General features: G+C 27.2%; 1 protein-coding gene across 3 annotated transcripts; it reads right to left on the reverse strand.

Annotated features, from left to right (window-relative positions):
- Positions 1–261: 261 nt before the first annotated feature.
- On the reverse strand, positions 262–19,432 carry LOC130668996 (zinc finger protein 236-like). Of its 3 annotated transcripts, none has more exons than XM_057471627.1 (18): positions 19,209–19,432; positions 18,929–19,060; positions 18,586–18,689; positions 17,368–17,658; positions 17,143–17,280; positions 16,869–17,033; positions 8,395–8,526; positions 8,133–8,276; positions 7,584–7,701; positions 6,376–6,518; positions 6,149–6,284; positions 5,988–6,072; positions 5,770–5,905; positions 5,552–5,691; positions 4,890–5,475; positions 4,588–4,813; positions 3,189–3,301; positions 262–3,106 (listed from the first exon to the last, which is right to left on the reverse strand). In XM_057471627.1, the coding sequence occupies exons 2-18, from the start codon at positions 19,035–19,037 to the stop codon at positions 527–529; spliced, it is 5,346 nt and encodes a 1,781-aa protein (XP_057327610.1). In that variant the 5' UTR covers positions 19,038–19,060; positions 19,209–19,432; the 3' UTR covers positions 262–526. The 3 variants fall into 3 exon arrangements, with proteins under 3 accessions (XP_057327610.1, XP_057327609.1, XP_057327611.1); XM_057471626.1 differs by having other exon boundaries at positions 265–3,106; positions 4,588–4,816; XM_057471628.1 differs by lacking the exons at positions 16,869–17,033; positions 17,143–17,280; positions 17,368–17,658; ... (1 more) ...; positions 18,929–19,060; positions 19,209–19,432 and adding exons at positions 8,613–9,360; positions 14,096–15,287 and having other exon boundaries at positions 269–3,106; positions 4,588–4,816.
- Between the last annotated feature and the right edge of the window lie 1,535 nt (positions 19,433–20,967).

Here is a 20,967-nt window from a genome sequence, read left to right on the forward strand (position 1 = left end):
ACAAATATTTCGTAACCTCATATTTTTTTTTTTTTTTAGTTTAATTAATGATTAATTGTATTAACTGGCACACTCGATTATTATTTTAATGTAAATCACACACATATTTGTTTTACACAAGTTTATGTTGTATATGTAATTTACAAAAAAAAAAATTTATTTACATGTTATTATTTTTTTTTTTAATTCTCGATTTAAAATAACGAGAACTCAGTCTATTACCTTACATATTTAATTCTTAACAGTAAAATTATTTATGGAAGTGAAAATAGCATTTTATTAATTATTAATCAAATTAAAAAAATATATGGAATTGATTAGAATTATAAATATAAAGAAAACTTTAGTTATTTTAAAAAAAATTAATATCTTTGACTTGAAAGATGATTCTTGAGTTGAATAAAAAAATTATCAAGCGATGGTTGATAATAAATAAATGAACATTTTCAACACATGAATCATCTAATTAAAAAATGCAAGTACACTGAATTACTTAATGAATTAATTGATTTAAAAAAGAAACCAATTACTTAAGTAATTCAACTATTGAAATATCATCCAAGTTAGGAATCCCATTATCATCCTGCTGTATAATTTTATTATTAATTATGTGTTGTGTTGTTTTTAATTTTTTTTTATCATTAGTATCGTCCATCTGATGTACACGTTTGAGGTGAGTTTGTAAATTACCTTTTTGTGTAAATGAATAATCACAGTGTGGACAAGAATAGGGACGATCGCCAGTGTGATGTTTCATATGCATTTGTAATGTCGATCTCTGTGCAAAAGATTTCCAACATAATTCACATTTATATGGTTTCTCACCTGTATGAATACGTTTATGTCTTTGAACTTGACATGGTTTCATAAATGTTTTACCACAAATATCACATTCTTTTTTATTATTTGATGTTTTATTATTACTGTTACCAATTTTATCAATTGATTTTGTTGATTGTGGAATTACTGATACGGGAACTGGTACTGGTACTGATACTGATACTGGAATTGATGCTGATGGTTGTGATGATGGAATTTCATTAACTACACTTGAAGTAGTTGATGGTAAATCAACGAGTGCCATACAATCATTCAATTGTAATTGTGGAGTGCGCTCTACATTAGATGAAAGATTATTTATTTGTGTAATAACTAAACTATTAGTTTGAATATTTGATACTTGTTCTAGTGTAGTTGGTGCAACTAGTGTATGTTCATTTTGATTTTCAATATTATTGTTAACATTAACATTAGTATTATGTGGATTATTATTATTAACACTCAATTGCGGTAATAAATTTTCATCAGCTTGTATTGTAACCAGTCCATTGGCAATTAAAAAATGTAAATTAGCTACAAGCTGATTACTTTCATTTATAGATAACATTGAATTATTATTTAATATCGTACCATCCGCATTAAATGTTAGTTGATCTGACAATCCAGTCGCGTCAATTGTTATTGTATCGATATTTGGAAATTCATTTTGTTGATTAACATCCACTAATGATTCTTCACTCATATCTTCTTCAATTTCATTTTTAAACTCTGGTATTACTTGAATTTTTGTTGACTTTTGCTTACGTTTATTATTAATTGTATTATTGCCACTTATGTTTTTATCATTATCGCGCATATGAGTATGTAAATGTACTTTACGATGACCCGAAGTACGAAATTGTAAATTACAAATAGAACATTTAAATGGTTTTGAACCAGTGTGTAAACGCATGTGAACTTTCAAACTTCCTTTTGTTGCAAATAATCTATTGCAAACGTGACAAGAGAATTTTTCATTGCCAGTATGAACTTTAATGTGACAATCTAGAGTACATTTAACAGCAAAACTTTTATCACAATGTTCACATTGATACGGACGCTCCCCGGTATGCGTTCTTACATGACGAGTTAAATCACTTGGTTTTCTAAAAGTTTTCGGACAATATTTACATTTATTGTCATACTCTTTCTTTTCTTGAAAATCATTATTTTTATTTTTAATAAAATTTTGTTCAACTACTGTATCAAATAGTAATTTTTCCGATACTGATACAACAGAATCGGAATTTATTGTCAATAAATCCGATTCCATTTTTAGTGAATCTTGTTGTGAACTGTCAGGTTCTATTTGTGAATTCCATCCAATATCGTGTGTTCTACTGTGAATCGTTAACTGATTTTCTGTTGAAAATGATTCAAAACATACTGAGCATGTCCAGTTATCTATTTTTTTACATGCATGCATTTTTAAATGACGACTCAGTCCACCGTTGGTACAAAATTTTAACGGACACTCTGTACACTGAAATTCTTTTTCACCACGATGAGTTTTCAAATGTTTCTTCAATGAAGTAACATCAAAATCTTTTTTATAACACATATGACATTGCAATGACCCGTTACTATTTTCAACAATTTTTTTAATACTTGTATTGCTATTATCATCAGTAGTTGTATCAATGTTTGTTAAACCAGACACATGATTATCCATGTGTGCTTTTAATTCATCTAATTGTCCAAATAGTTTGTCACAATAATTACAAACTAATGGAACTGAATGATCATTAGATTCACTGTTTAAATTTAAAATATCTATTTCATTAGTCGTATCGGCTTTGGCTATTATTTTAGGATACTTTGGACAAGATTGTACGGGTTTAGATAAATCTGAATAAGATGGAGTTGAATTAACAACAAGATGTCGCGATTCTTTTAAATGACCTGACTCTGATGTAGTTGTGATGGTGGTATTACAAGTAGAAACTGGAACCAATCGTTGAGCTTCTTGAGCTGATTTTGGTAAAATACTTGCCATACTTGTGGAATTCGCTGAATTTATTCCAATATCCATTTCAGTATCTGCCTGCAGTGTTATTTGACTCATGTCAAAAGTATCAAAGTGCGGCGGAAAAATGTTTTGATTAATATTATCTGATGAATCAAGAGTCTTTGAGTTGTAAATAATATTTAGTACCGGCTGCTCACGAGTTTCTAATGTTACGTCTGTTTCACTTATCTGTCGTGATAAATTTGTATTCAAACCGAGATTCATACCAATATTGAATAATTGTTGATTCAAAGTTTCTTCTATTTCACGGATACTTTCCTGTAAAATAGTTTTTATTATCACTTTTGTCTCCGCTGAATGTTAAGGAATAATAAGAAATAATTATAATAAAATGACGTACTGCTGTAAGAGATTGATCTCCAGAATAATTAGGTAATGTAATAGTACCAGTTTCATCGGCATGTAATGTTTGAGTCGGCTCTAACTGATTTGTATTAACTTGCGGTAAATTTTCTAAAAAAGTAAATAAATTGTAAAAGATTATTTTTTTTCTTAAATATACAATCATGGGTCAGTCTGGAAAAAAAAATTTATCAAAGTGTGACTCGCTGGTCTTTTTGAAATTCTGTGAAATTATTATTTACATAAAAATAATGACTCAAGTCCTGTAGTAGTAATTTTTATTATTTTAGCGACTTTTTTTTTCCAATTTCATAAACTGTTTTTCAAAAAAAGATTATTTTATTATAAATAATAATAAGTTTTTTGTAAAACAAACTCTTAACTCGACAATTGAAGTATTAATTTATTGTGATAAATAATTAAAGACCCTCAACAATGTAATTAAAATAAAAAAATTTATTTTTCTGACCTTGCTTCAAGTTTTAAATTAAAATTTTTAATATTCTTTACTGAAACTGATAATTTTTTATACAGACTAGGTAATTTTTACGATGGCTAAATTTTTTGTTAGAAAAAAACTAAATAAAGTAATAAATGTAATCGACGATTAAATAAACTAATTTCATTGAATAAAATTTTTTAAGATCTTAAAGATTAAAATTAGTGTAATGTAATGTACAGATTCTGAGGCTATATATGACATTGAAATTTTTTAACTTTCTGCTATTAATATATTGAAAATATTCATAGCAGGAAGTTATTGGTTTCGGTCCGATTTTCGAAAATCGAGTTTTCATCAGATCTCGACGTTTTGACGTCTTAGAAAGCTATTCTGAGTATTTTTAAATGGGCATCCGTCCATCCGCGTGTGTGTGTATGTAAACTTTTTTTGTCCGACGATATCTTTGGAATAAATCGACCGATTTGAACATACTTAGCAACAATCGAAAAGGCTCACCAAGACTTAGAACTGCATAGATTTTGGAGTTGATCGGTTGCGTAATTTACAAGTTATACGAAAAATAAAAATAAAAAATAATAATTTTTTTAAGTTTATGTTTCATAACTCGTAAATCGCTCGACCGATTAATTTCTGAGTTTGTTCAAATCTAAGTCTCAATAAGCTCTTTCGATTGCCACATAGCAAAAACAAATCGTTTAATTTGTTCCGATAATATTGTCGGACAAAAATTACTTTCTTTCGGCGAAATGTATATAATTTGGTTCAGCCGTTTTTTTGAGCTCTCAGAGCTCAAAAGTTTACCAATAATAATGTCTCCAAGCTCAAAAACAGTGGGAAGTTTTGGAGTTGGCTCACAGGGTCAACCGTTTTTCAAATTTTTTTTTGTAGAATAACCCATAAAAATAATCATGACTTTTTTTTTTTAAATAGTTACCTATTGTTTCAGTACGGCTATCATCAGTTAAAAACGATTTACTTTTATCAACATCCATAGATGTAAACTGATCATTAAATGCTTGAGTAAAATCAGAGCTTATATTTGGTTGGAAAGTATTTGTAATATCTTCCGGTAAATTTAAATTTTCTGTTAACGTGGGTATTGTTACTTTATCTGGTATTGGAGTTTCAATAATTTTTTCTTGTACGTTTTGTTTTGCTAACTGCTGTTAAAATGATAAAAAAAAAATTACTATGTAATAAATAAAAAACAAATATATATTTAAACAATAAATTTACCTGTTGAGCAAGTTCTGTTTTATGTATCTTCATATGTTTTCTACAATTAACAGTAGTTTTGAATGTTTTATGACAGTAAGGACACATAAACGGTCTTACATTACTGTGAGTAACTAAATGACGTTTCATGCTACTGTGTGTTGAAAATTTAGCATTACAAACAGTACAATTATGAGGCCTAGCTGCTTCATGAGTCTGTAAGTGAGCTTTAAGAACACTATTTGACGTAAATCTACCGTCACATTTTGGACATTTAAATGGACGTTCGCCAGTATGACGACGATAATGTTGTTTTAAATGACTTATTTTTCTAAATGCTGCTGGACAAGTCCAACATTTGTGTGGTCTACCAGCGCTATCATTGCTATCATCACCATTTTTCTGTTGTTTAGATTTAACATGAGCAACACTTATTTTATCACCAGCGTCACTTATTACCAGTGGCTCTTCTAATATAATTTGTGGTATCAAAGCTTCTGCATCTGCTGATAATGTTTTTAAGTGGTTTTGCATATGACTTTTCAATAGGGTAATTGTACTAAATGATTTACCACACGAGTTACACTTGTGTGGTTTTGTATGCGTTCTGTATTTAAAATAACAAAAATTATTACATAAATTTATATTTTTTATTTTTAATAATTTTAATTATTATTATTTACCTGGTGTGAGCTTTTAAACTGCTATGACAAGTGAACTTTTTATTGCACGTCCCACAAATATAATTTTTTGTACTTGTGTGTGTACGTTCATGGGCAATCATCGTTGACTTTAAAGCGAATGAACGACAACAGTATGAACACTTAAATTAAAATTAGTTATTTAATGAAAACAATTACTAATTTATTTATTATTGTTATTATTTATAATTACAACAAACCTTGTAAGGTTTTTCTTGAGTGTGTACTCGTAAATGACGAATTAGATCTGATGGTTTTCTAAATTCTTTATGACAATACGAGCACGAGTACCATTTTATATGACCAATACTACGTTGTTTTATTGTAACATATCGTCTATGAAATAATATTTTCATTAATAAATAAATAAATAAATCCAATGACTATTAATAAATAATTTTTATTGAAAATAAAATACCTGAAACCACCTTCAGGTGTTTTATCCATGAGAGTTACATAACAAGTTTGTACTTCTTCTTTAACTTTCGGAGAATTTACATTATCTGTAATAATTAAGAAAATTTTTTTTTAACAAATAATTAAAATGACATAAACGATTAATGTATAACTAAAATTTACCAGTATTAGGAGTTTTTCCTTTATCCGATAAGCCGCTTATCTTCAAAGCTTCTTGTAGTATATCACTTTTGTCCTCTGACTCTCCAGACTTTTTAGTGTTTAAATCCGGAGTTGAATTATCAAATATTGGTGTATTCTGGAGAAAAAAAAAGTTTCCAGTGTGAAAAATGTTTTTGTCTAGTTTGGAAACTAGACGCCTCAATATGTATTTTGATATAAGTACGTACTTCTATAGGAACAGCATGAACTTTTTTCATATGCATACTTAAACTTGCTAATTTTTTAAAAGCACATGTACATCGCAAACATGGATAAGCTGTCTCACCATCTGGTTGACGGTGTACTCTTCTAATATGAGCATTTAAATTACCTGAAGTGCAAACAATTATTAATTAGTAATATTTTAAAATAATCTATTAAATAGTAATAAGAGAATACGGAAAATTTTTTCAAAGCCATAATTAGGGTAAAAACACTAGTTGTAGACTTTAAGGAAATTGATAAGTATAATCAATTTTTAAATATAGTAGAACATCGTAACATGCAATAAATTATTAATTAATAATACCTTATATGTATTAAAATTAATAAAAATATCTATTTATACTCATTTTGGACATTCTCAAAAAGTCACCCTTACCATGTCCAAAACATATTAAATCTTCGTGTAATATTTAAGACTGTAAAAACTTATCAGAGAAATATCACAATCCTAATATTTTGTTAAAATGTTAAAATAAAATGTCAAGTGTCCACTTCAGGTTCAGTCTCTAAGCCCACTGTTTTTACTGTATATGATAAAATTATTTAATTTGATTACATTTGGTACCGTTGGAAAAATTTTGACGTGGATTTGTGCCTATTTACGGTTTCTAATTTTTTTATATGATAATTAGTCTGATATCTTAATTTTCCTGAATAATTGTATAGGATTTAAATTTCGCGCCAGAAAATGTTGATTTGTTTTTTCAATTGAAATTACTTTTTTGAGACGGAAAAAAGAACACAAATTTCCTACGACTCCTAGGGCCAACATTTGTATATCTTATTTATATAAAAAAAGAATCTTGGCTTTGACATAAAAAAATTCGTCTTGGCTTTTTAAAAGACATCGTTATGACTTCTTAAAGTTGTCTCTGTGTTACTTGGGTATTTTTAAATTACTAACATCGAAAATTTTAGAATATTTTGAAATTACATTCTGTACAAAAAAAATTTGAGAGTAGGTTGGCTTTTTAAGTATTGAGACTGATGAAAAAATTTCGCGCAATGAGCTTTAAAACGATAATAAAAATTAGAAAGTATCAATGAGTAAATGATTCAATAAAGAATGTACCTTAAAAAATTTTAAGTAAATTTAGTAACAACACTCGAGCAGCCATATAGGAAATGTCAATTGCTAGTTTTAAATTAAATTTAACAATTAAATAATTACCTTTTTGACTAAATTTCGAATCACATTGACCACAATGATACGGTCTAATACCAATATGTCTCCATTTATGAATTTGAAGTGAACCTTTTTGTGAAAACGATCGATTACAAATATTGCACTGTAAATAAATAAAACAAGAATACATTTATTTGTTTACTAATAAATTTAAAACTTTTTATTAAAAATTACAAATAGGGTAGAGGTACCGATTTTGATTACTTTAGGGTCAGTTTTGGACACTTGAAAAATTTAAATAAAATCATTTGTAAAAAACACAATGACATAATTAATTTTTAAATCTAAACAAAGATATAGTCGAACCTCGTTATAAGACTATTTGCTGTCTTTTTTTATAACCAAGGTATCGCCATAGTTTGAGAGAGAAACTAATAGTCTTATAACGAGGTCCTAATCTATTTTTATCCCACTATTAAAATAGTCATTTTTTTTTGCACTTTTTCATTAATTAAAATAAAGTATGAAATGTCCAAAAATGGAGCAGTGGCCACAAATGGTACCTCTACCCTTCAGTCAATTTTTTTTTTTTACCGTGTAAGGTTTTTCGCCTGTATGTACTCTAAGATGTCGCATTAATTGACTGGGTTTTTGAAACATTTTCAAACATATTTTACATTTATATATAACTCTATTAGTCGGTCCTCTCTTTGTATGCTTCATCATCTTAGTCTGCAACTAATAAACAAAAAAATAATTTAACACAATAAAATATTTATTTAAATATGTATTTATATTTAAATTCCTACATCATGTTTCCAAGTAGACAGATGAAATTCTAAACTATAATACTTACTTTGTAATGTTCTCTTATGTGAATACGATAAAGAGCGGGTTGAGTAAATTGCTTGTTGCAGAGTTTGCACTTTTTTACGTAATCTGTTGACCATTTTTCATTGTGAAGTTTTAAATGTGCTTCCAATTGACTCTGTAACATTATTTAAGAATTTCATATTATTTTATATTACTTATTTACCAATTAATTCTATTTAAATATAAACAATTTATTTGTACCTTGTAATAATGAGCACTAAGACCAAGCGCAAAATGAAATACTCGTGAGCAAATTACTAAAAGTGCGAAATTCATACAATCAACAGCGAACGTCATCGTACAGGACGAAACTATTTAAGCTGATTGTTGGTAATATTTTATACAATTAAAATTATATTTATAATTAATTATTTCATTTTGACTTTCATATTAATTTAGTTTTAAATTAAAGAACACTTTTTTATTTATTGTAATAAAGAAAAAAAAAAAATAAATAATAATTAATACATTGGTTGGCAGTACTAATTAATCAGCAGACTTATTCTTTAATGGAACTAATTAAATTTGAATACCATTGACTTTGAACACATTGTGAAAATTATGAATTTATTTATTTATTAATTATATTTTAATTTAAATAATTTTAAATGCATTATTGTCTTTGGAATAGTTTGATATTATTTTTAGTTAACGGTTTAATTAATCCAGACAAACCAGAGGCAAAGAGATGGCCCTTCGTTAGGGTAAATTTTGTGTTTATTTGTTCATTTAAATCCAACGCAGTTGCGGTGAGTATCCACGAAGGCATCATAATCATACACAAGCTGCTAACTTGTGTTAGAGATCTCTGTTTATTTTTCTACTGTTATTTTTTGCTCCATATTTTTTTTTAATCTCATACTTTATACACTTTTTTTCTTCTTTTTCTCTCTTATTTTAAGTGATGATTTAGTCGATGATGTTTTTGTCTTCAGAATTAAATCACGTTCTAATAAATTTTATTTTCAAATTAGTCATTGATTTTTATTTTATTTTTAATTACCATGGACTTATAGATGCTATTGTTAATAATTTTTTTTTGTAATTTTAAGTAAATAAATTTTTTTGAAATTTTTTATACATAAATTATCTGTTTTATAAAAATAATTTTAAGTGTAAATTGGACTAGATATAAATCTAATGTATTACAATATTCTATATACAGAATAAAATATCGTATGCATAATAATAAGAACTGGTATGTTGAATTATTAGCACAGACCAATTGTCGTGTCAAATGTCAAACAGACTCATTGCGCTGTGTAATATATTATTGAAGGAAAAATTAACGTCCATTGTAAATCTGCATTTGTAACTGTGCCGTCTCTCATTAAAAAGGTTGCTAAATTACCACTACCAAACATATATATATAGGAACATAAATATAAGTGCATAATAAAAAAGGTATATAAACAATAATTATAATAATAAAGAAGAAATGAAAATAAATAAATAAAAATAATGTCAAAAAAGAGAGCGTAAAAAATACAAATAAAAATTAAATGCTTGAGAAAGTCATTTTTAACAGCAGAATAATGGCAATCGTTATACATATATACTACTTGTTTAAATGAATCATTTTTTTTTTATTATTATATAATGATTATAAATAAATTTTATGAAATAATTTTTGTTGGAAATCCATAACAAAATAATATATATTTTTGTTGTGATTTAAATAATTTAATTTAATGATAAGTTATTAAAGTTGTTTTTTTTTTATAATAAATGATAACAATTGGTGACAGTATGTTAAAAAATATTTAATGGAATAAATAACGATTGTTAAACTGAACTATGGAATTTACGTCAGTTCCTGATGAGTATTTTTTTAAATGTGTTATTCTGTTTCAGGGTTAATAGCAGTAGCCTATTAATATAACTATAAACTGAGCTTTACAAGTATACACGTGCAACTCGGTAAAGTTCAACGATTCAGTTTATTTATCAAAATACTCTAGTGTATGATTAATTTATTTATCGACATATTTAAATTATAAATTTTAATATAAAGTTGAGATTTATCAGATGAAATTGAAATAAACGTGAGTAATGTTTTAATTTTTTTATTATTATTATTATTATTATTATTATTATTATTATTATTATTATTATTATTATTATTATTATTATTATTATTATTGTTAAATTGTATAGTTTTTTTTTAGTTAAAAATAAAATATGATAGCCTGGTTATCGATATGAAAGTTTAAGTTAAATATTTTAACGATAATAACGAAATTAACACAGATTGGATGATAGGGTTCTTTAGAACTGACTAGTTGTTCTCAACAAATTTTACGAGAGCAACGAACCCCTCTTTTTTCTTACTCCTTTTTATCACAACTCAATAATTTTAGATATGATATAACTATTCAGTAGGTCTTTAATCACAATCTTTACGAATATAATGTGTATAATTGTTTAAAAATTTTTTTTTATTTTTGTTGGTCTCTTATTTAAGGATGTTGAACAAAAAAAAGTATCAAATAAAAAAAAAAGTAATAAAAAATTTGTATGCATTTATTTTTAAATGAAATAATTTACTCGCGAATTTCTGCGAAGTTTAAAGATGCCATTAACCCTCATAAAGCGGCGCAAGAGGAAGAATCTGAGCGTGGCGGAATTAACCGCCGTCTCTGATCATCGTCGATTGCACCAGCCATACGATTATATTTTTCTCTCGCGGCCTGGATCATCATTTTTATCCTCCTCCATCCATTACACAGCATTACGTCAACTTCACGGCAATATTGGTCGTATCATCAGGTCCTCGAGTGTCTTTAAAAGGCTTACACCTCTCAAGCTCTCTATTATTTATTCATTTTTAAATATATTTTATTTTTATTTTCAATTACTTTCACCATGGGTTTAAAAATGGCCCAAAAAGAATGCAGTCATAAAATACAACATTAAAAAAAAAATAATGCACGGTTGTGCAGCGCCATTGATAATTGAAAGATAACAAAATTTTTATTTACTCAAATTAATTTTTTTTTTTTTTTTTCAAGACAAGTTACCAAATAAAATTATTTTATTTATTAAAAACTTTTTTTACTTTTAATTAAAATTTATTTTAAAAACAAAATAAAATATTATGTAGTGACTGTTGAATTAAATAAATGGTTTTAATTTAATTTATATAATTTTTTTTTTTTCATATATTTATTGACAATAAAACTTGCGGATTAAAAAGTCAGAGCTTGTAATAAATGGCGCGAAATCACGCGACATTTTTCAGAATGTAATCAACTTAAAATGAATTTTTTTAATTTTTATTATTACCAAAGAGGAAGTTCAAGTACAATCGAGTGCATATATAAATAATAGTTAGTACTTGTACTCTGTGAATGCTATTATAAAGGTCTTGCTGGTTTGCTTTACATCTAACACCGCACACCCAACGATAAGAAAACGCTTTACTAAAGAGTTACGGTACGTTACATATTACGTCAAGACGTAATTCAGTTGTATGTACGCGTTAAAGTTTTAACTTAAAACAGTCGAGTATATTTTTAAACTATTTTCTACATATTTAATAAAAGCTGCCTCATACAATAGAGAAATAACCAGAAATTAATCAGACGAAGAATAAAAAAACTTTTTTGTTAGTCTGCATCATTCTCGTATCGAGCCACATAGAATAATAAAATGAGATAAACAAAATAAAAATAAAACATATATATTGAAACTGAAGGGAGTGATGTACGATGCGAGAGAGAAAAGAAGAATGTGAAACGTTTGAAATTGTCATCCGGCGACACAAAGCTCTTCTCCATCGGCATACGTGCCAGTTTGCCGTCAGGTTTAATATAAGAAAGTAGTAAAAGAAGAAAAGAAAAAAAAAAGAATTATGGATAAAAAATAACCGAGGTTTAAAAAGCAAGGATATAAGACGGATCCTCCGTTGGTCCTGGGTCCTTTCTACCCAAACCCTTTTCCCCATTAAAACGACCTCATACGTTACGTCAGCGAATATCTGGCCACCGAGACGTCGCCATAGGCCGAAACCAGTTTTCGCTTTTGACCCCATATGATCACGTGGTGTTTTGAATGACGATCAGAGGTACAGATGTATCTTATGATTATCTTTTTAAGTATAATTACAATTGATAAATTTAAATAATTATTTATTATTATATGCACCGGCAATCTTCTTTGCTCGAGTCACTGATAATTGTTAAGAAACGTCATTTAAAAAAAATTTTTTTTTATTCCAAAATTTCCTCTGAATTAACTCGACATAAAAAAATTATTTTTAATAAAAATTTATTTTTAATAAATTAAAAAAAAATTGATGTTTGCTTTTTTAACTTCCCGCTAAGAAAATTGGAAATTTTCAAAAATTCCAAAATCCTAGATTGATTCCAAAATCTAATCAGCTCTAAAACTTTATAAGCCGCGTCGAATGCCGCCTCAACCATCAAAATCGGTTCATTCGTTCAAGAGAAACTGTTGTCGAAAGAATTAAAAAAAAAATTTTTTTTTAGTTCTTTTGAAATATCTTAAAAACGACTACATAAATCCATTCCAAAATCTGATCAGCTTTAGAACTCCATAAAACGCATGTACCTGAAGAACGGAACGTTTTTCGCGCAACGAAAATGAAAAATTTATGTAATTTCACTGCTTAAGGGGTAGTTAAAAGTGAAATGCAATTTTCAGCTGACATACTAGCACGTATGCGAGACATTTCAAAAATTTAGATCTAGTAGATTTTTTACTTTTCGTTTTGTTCTTTATTTTTGTCTCACCAAAAACGTTCCGATCTTCAGGTAGACTAAAACGCGTCGATTGCCACCTTAACCGTCTCAATCGGTCAATTCGTTTGAGAGATATCGTTGGAGAAAAAATGGTAAAAAACGTTTTTTTTTCGAAAACAACGGCATACAAAAGTATTTTATATATACTCGAAGAGCTCGAAAATGTATTCACAACAATATTTTCGAGCTTAAGGAGCTCGAAAACAGCGGGAAGTTTAGAGGCTGGCCCGGAGGGTCAACCGATAGACAGATTTTTTTTTTAATGTTATTAAAAAAATAAATAAAAATTTCGATGACAATGAAAGTTTAAATAAAGAAATAAAATAATTATGTATTGTTATTATTACTATTGATATACTATCGCAATTAATGACTTTAGTTTATAATTGAATTCAATGGAAAAGGAAGTGATATTCAAGTTCGATGGACTCGTTAACTCTCAAAGCTTTTGTCAAGAAGATTACATCCTATGGAAATGTGATACTCTTCAGAGTATTTTTCATTAGTATGGAGGAAAAAATGATAAGACATAAAGAGCGGACGTTTGCACTGGCTATTTCGATAAGTGATGAGACTCTTTTATCATACTTTTTAACTCCACACATAACTTAGTTAAGTATATGTTTTAAAAAAAAAATATTTTTAAATGTATTTAATTTTCTAAAACACACATTACTCTAACAATAAAAAAAAAATTAATATCCTCGTTCCCTTGCTGTATACATTTTGCTATAAGGTCGTACACTAGAAATAGAAATTTATTTCCTGTTGAATACAGAGCGTAAAATTCAATTATTCTCAAACTGCATAAACTTAGTTTTTATTAACAATAGCACTAAAAATCCATAGTAACTAAAAATAAATCAATAAGAACATCAGTTTGATATTTAATAAGCGTAATAAAATTAAAAATAATCATACCCGATTGAATAATATTAACAAAATAATAATTAAAAGGTCAAAATATGCGATAACTCATAATCCACACACATAACTTAATGAAAATGATAATTATGTTGATGATTCTTGATTCCTTTTATTTATTTTTATAAATTAACAACAATCACAACTAAACTTCCCGTTAAATTATTTTTAACACAGCACTTTTTATTTAATAAATTAATTCCTGATATCACTAAACACTGAATATATATAAAACACTATCCACTTCATTATAATTTACTAAATTCAATAAATAAACTAATGTCTTTTATATAAAAATACAATAATAACAATAATTATTATTATAAACACGTGAATGAGAAATCTGTCAGGGGTAAAAAGCACGTGTGTACGTCACGCGGTCCTATTTTTCACTACAAGGGCTCCAGTAAACTACTTCTTCAGTAACTTTTGCTTCTTCTACTTGTTTCTTTTCCTCTTCCTCCTTCTTCTTCTTCTACTTCTTCATGGTCGGTTTATTTCTTAAACTCTTGTATGATATACAATACAATAATAAAATAAGGGCATATATATGTTGGTAGTCTCTCGTAGGTCTCACCGCACTCGTATTACACCAAAGACTACACCGACTACACAAATGGATACATTATATTATACATATATATAATATGTTAAGATGTAAGACGGCACAGATGAGGGGACGGTTACAGATTATTTAGCGGCATACTGACTGGAGTCCGGCTGGTGATGCTGATGCTGATGCGGGCAACATAACAGTGGCGAGGGTGTGTGTAATTCTCCTAAGAAAATAATCGTGCCGACTACCCACGCGCCAATACAACACCAACATAGTTTACTAGTTGACACACATCGCTACTGACTAACTAGCGTCATCGTTACGGATTTATTTTAATTACTAATTACCCAACAATCAATTAATTTATTAATCCATTAAATATTTAATAAACTGTAACTGTAATGTAGTTCTAATAAAAATTACAGTACATTGATACTGACACTTGATTTTGAGATTTAAAAAAAAGAAGTTTATAAAATAAAATTGTGATAATTTAATGTCATAAGTGTTAGAGCAGCAGCTGAGCAGCCACTCACGGTGTTTTATGATCATCCTACCGGGAGGATGATGTCACTCGAGTATAGAGATATATAGAAATAAAGACTGAAATGTTAATGATTGTTTTAAAAATTATAGTTATTTAGTTTTACTGGATTAAATATAAATATAACGCGTAGTTATTTTTATTTTTTTAAATTTAAATTTTTGCTTTTGTTTTTACTATATATATTTTTTTAGTGTAGTATAACAGTATACTAGATTCTTTGAAAATTAAAAGCTTCTGTTCGTTGTAACAGCCGGGGCGATCTTCTCTGGTATAAAATTTAACGACTTGATTCCTGGAGACCGAGGATAGAACACATGTGTTTTAAACACTCGTATTTAATTTTTCGTCTATACTGTAATAAATCTAAACATTTGTCTTTTCAAATTTTAAGTTAAAAAAAATAAATCAGTTTTTTAAAATAATTGTTTTACTTTTATTTACTTAAAAAATAATAATAATTTATTGCTAAAGACAAATAAAATAAACAATAAGTTTTGTAATGAAAATAATATGTGTGTTAATTTAAATAATTGGTTAATTTGTCGGGTATACATAATAACACACTTGTCATAGCATTCTCTCTAAAGATCTGTGAGATCATACGATTTAGTTACGCAATACAATGCATTTGTACAAGTACGCTGTCAGTTTTACGCCTACTTAGAGTAGTTGTCCTATAGCCCACTTTTAATAATCATTTTTACTCTCGCAAATATTTATCATACAATATATTTATCCTTGATATATCGAAGGACGATTTCATTGATTATTAATATATAGTAAATGAAAAAAAAATAGTAGTGAATAATTTTTTATTACTGAATGCTGCAGTTGTAGTTATTATTTAATGATAGTAGAAAATGTATATCGATTTAATATAACTGTTGTTTCATTAAAAAATAAAGATAAGAGAGAGGACACGTGAGGTCAAGGAATCACCCACGGTCTATTTGAAATAATAAAATAAAATATTTAGATGCTATTAATAAATTTATGAGAAAAAAAAATATTTTATCTCAGTTTATCGTTAAAGTTTAGAATATTAAGACCTTTTTGAGGGACACTTGCGATAATAAAATGTACTGAGAGAACCGGAAGAGTTTCCACTTAAAGCACAATCGCTTTAAGAATGGAATGTTTAAACTCCCAGTGGACCAACTACATCTAAGTGATGTCTCTCTTTCAGTTGTGGGTTTTACGATAATATTTTATTACATACGAGTCTGTCAATCTTATAAAATCTATTTTAATTTATTATATTAAGATTTTTTGTTCATATTAATAATAAATATTTACGACTGATATAAAGATAAGTGGAGTGCAATAATTTAAATAAAATTAAACTGATAAAATGTTTGCAGTATTATTTTAATATTTATAAAATAAATTATTAACTAATTTATTTTTTACTTTTATAATGTAAGATTTCAAATAAATACTAGGGGTGAGCGAATGACTCCGAATCGAATCGAATATTTCAGAATTTTTAAATAGTAGATTAAACTTTCAAATTATTTAAATGAAATTTGAATTTCTGATATTTAATTTAGAACTTACATATATTAAATTGTAAAAATAACTTTACTAAAATCTTCACAAAATTCGTAAGTTTGTTATTCGCACATCCCTAATGAATTTATGATAATAAAATAATAGTAAGTACTTACTTTTGTTGGAAATACATCCTCGCACTCCTGACAAAATAGATGTTCTTCTTTTTCATGCAACATTAAATGAGATTTAAGACTAGCCATTCGTGCAAATTTTCGGCCACACTCTGGACATTTTGGTTCCCCTAAATTATGCGTCGCCATATGAAGCGTGAAATTTGTCTGTAAACATAATAATATACAGAATTAATCGACTGTGTCTTCTTATAAAAATTACTTGATATAATTTTTTATTATATTAAATTATAAAATGTTTCTATTCACAACTTACGGGTATGTTAAAAGATGCTGGACATTTTGGACAACGATGCGACTTTTCTTCACCATGATGTTTTATATGTTTGCGATAATGCATTGGTTTTTCAAATTCTTCACCACATATTTCACATTTAATACTTATTTTAGCTGACTATAATAAAATAATTAATATTAATAAATAAATATTCATAAAATAAAATTTTAATTTTACAAAACATAATTGAAATTTGTTTCTTACATCTGGTGGAGCGACAGCACCTTTTCGCGGTCTTCCAGGACGCGGTCTTTTCACAGTTTTGTTTAAAATTGGTATATATATTCTTGATTCCTCAATAAAACTATCATTACCATTAAACATACTAACACTAGTCTCAAATGCATTAATTTTATCAAACTGTTTTGGAATGATTTCAGCATCAGCATCTTCATTGAAGTCAACATGAATTGGTACATTTGTCTGATTTTGAATTAACGTTTGTTGTAAATTATTAGCATTTATTAAATTCCCCAAATTTACTTGAACTACTGACTAGAAAAAAAAAAAAAAAGTTAGCGTATTAATATTACAATCATTACGAAGGTATAAATGTAGTGGTCCTTATTTTGGATAGTTTAGAATTCTTTTTCACGATAGTCCTAAATAGGTTCCATATTCAAAAGAAATTCCTGCCAAATTACTGTTGTTAATTTTAATGTTAACCTGGCTCACACGGCAGCCAAAGTTTTAAATGGAAAATACGTGTATGTTATATCGCTTATGATTTAGGTATTTTTTTGACTAAGTGAATGTTATTTTAAAATTTGAAACTTGGCACATATATTTCTTATACTATAACGAATAAATTAGTATCTTACTCTTACTTTTTTCATACTCAATTTTTGGATGTATGATTCATATAAAATTTCACTTTTTACCAGATTTTCGGAATTTTAATTAAATGACTCAGAATTCAATTAATTCTGTAGTATTTTTTTTTTTTAATTTAAAGTATCACGAGATACTTTGAAAACACGGACCCTCTATAAAAAAATTCTATGGATTTATATGAATTCTGAGTCATTTAATTAAAATTCCGAAAATCTGTTAAAAAGTGAAATTTTATATGAATCATACCTCAAAAAATTGAGTATGAAAACAAATCGTAAGTTCCCAAGTTATACTTGATACTATGAGGAATTTATGTGCCAAGTTTCAGATTTTAATATCAACATTTACTTAGTCAAAAAAATGGCTAAATCACAAGCGATATAACATACACGTATTTTCCATTTAAATTTTTGGCTGCCGTGAGAGCCAGGTTAACATTAAAATTAACCACTGTAATTTGGCGAGAATTTCTTTTTATTTATTTGGAATCGATTTAGGACAAACGTGAAAAAAAATTCTAAAATACCCAAAATAAGGGTCACCATAATATGTCTATATAATGTAAGTATTAATTAAATGTATAATTACTGAATTAATTGATGAATTGCCATTTGATAACTTAGACTGGACATCATTTGATTGAACTAATGTCACTGGTGTCGATGAAAATTCAGATAAATCATCATTGTGTTCTATAAATATTAAAAAGTTTATTTTTCATACAAAATATAAATAAATTATCAAGCCAATGTAAAATATTAATATCAACATATCATATTTTTAGTTCAGATAAAGAAAGTTTAGAGTTTTTAACGGGAGATAATTTTTTAAACATAAAAAATTTATTTTAAATTCAATGCAACATTCAATTATTTAATGGAGACTAAAGTAGTAATTAAAAATATAATTTTAAATGAAAATAAAATCTTACCTGTCACTAATAAAGTACGACCATCATGAAAAATAAGAAAACCCTGAGTACCAAGTGGTAATGAATCAATAGATAGAGATATTGTATCCGATGATTGTTCTGTTAGCATTTTAAAAATTATTTTTTAAAAATCTAAACAGAAAAAATTACAGAAAAAAACAATCGATTAGTCACGAAGTAATTAGAGTTGTAATGTAAAGTTTATATTTTGAAATAATTATTATAGGGACTGTATGAAAATTTTTACAGTAAATGCAGAAAAATAATAATAATTACTTACGTATCTGATAAGTAATTTTTTTTTCACTTGTGGTTATTGAATATTGACATTATCTTATTATTATTAACCGTAAGATAACCTATTGGACTATAATCAATTTAAATTATTATTCTAATTAATAATCACATTGTACACATTGTCAAGTGTTTTATTTTAAAATGTAATATTTTTTTAATAATATTTGACTGTAACTATTTTATTATTACAACACTTTTTCTCATTTTCAATATTATTTTAGCAAAATAAATGACATTTTACTAATAATCACAAATAAAAAACCTTGAAATATTTAATAAATTTTTTTTTGAATTTAACACTAGTGAACTCTATGATCATAAATTTGGCGGGAAGTTCAAATACAAATTATAAACGTTGTACGTACAAAATTGGCTAAAAATATAAAATTTATTATTACTCGATTAATTACAGATATTGACGGATTGTTGACAAATTCTTCAATGCATTGCTGTCTGTCAGTTATAGAATCTATTTTTCAAGGAAGTTGAAGAACTAAAGATCTCAGTAATATTTAACCATTGGATCTTTCCAAGGAACAACGATTAAATACTTTGGGCACTTTCAATATCGATATTATAACTGCAAGAATAACTTTAAAAAATTTTTCTACAATTATTATTAGACACTATGATAAGTCGCTCCAGAATCTCTCTATGTACAGACAATTCCACACAGAAAAAAAATTCTCGACTGAAGTAAATATTCTATAATTCACGAATTTTTTTTTTTAAAACCTCAATTTACTCGGATAAAGTAGAAATCTCTTCTGACCAAGACAAATTCTCTCGGCTCAAGAAAATCTTGACTTCGTTCCCGAATACGTTTGTCTTCCAAAATATTTTCTTGACTCAAGATAACTTTTTATTCTGCATAGGCCTAGCATTTCCCTACTTAGAATAGAGTAGAAGTATCATGAGTGACGAATATGAATGTATCAAACATCAGACAAATTTTAAATTATAAATAAATAGAGTAAATAATAAAAAAAATAATATTTATAGAAAATGCACTTATTAATTTTTAAATTTTTTAAATGCGCATTTTTTTAAAATTTTATTTTATCAATTATTTACTCTATTTGTTAAAAATTTTAAATTTGTCTGATGTCTGCTACGTTCACCCTCATTCATTAGTGGCCATTGCTCTATTTTTGGACATTTAAAACTTTATTTTAATTAAAGAAAAATTATAAAATAAAATTTCCACTGCAACAATGTGATCAAAGTATCTTTTTTGTACACATTTTCCAAATTAATTATGTCATTGCGTCTTTTATAAGTTATTTTACTTTAATTTTTCAAGTGTCAAAAACTGGCCCTAAAGTTCCCAAAAATGGTAATTCTACCCTATGTCTATCGTAAAACAAAACTGTCCTTGAATTGATTACTCGAAAAAATATCTACCCAAAACTAATCTCCTCTGTTTATAAAATCTCGTGGATTCCAATAGATTCTCATAAATTCCCATAGAGATTTTTCAAGAATGAATGATTTCTATGAAAAATGCCATAATTAAGTATAGGGCTACATCGCCTCTACTTACAGCTATAAGAATTAATTGGATTTTTTAAGCAGGATCCTCAAGCTCAAACTCTACTCTGAAACTTCTCTATTCAATGACAAGCCTATCCGAAATAACACTATCCAATATCAACTCGATTGAAAATTATTTTGTAACTGAGTAATCACATTAATTTCCATATTGACTAACGTGTTTTCTCACATCTATCTTTAATCATAAC

Source organism: Microplitis mediator, chromosome 5 (genome assembly GCF_029852145.1).
Source record: "Microplitis mediator isolate UGA2020A chromosome 5, iyMicMedi2.1, whole genome shotgun sequence".
Classification (NCBI taxonomy): Eukaryota; Metazoa; Arthropoda; class Insecta; order Hymenoptera; family Braconidae; genus Microplitis; species Microplitis mediator.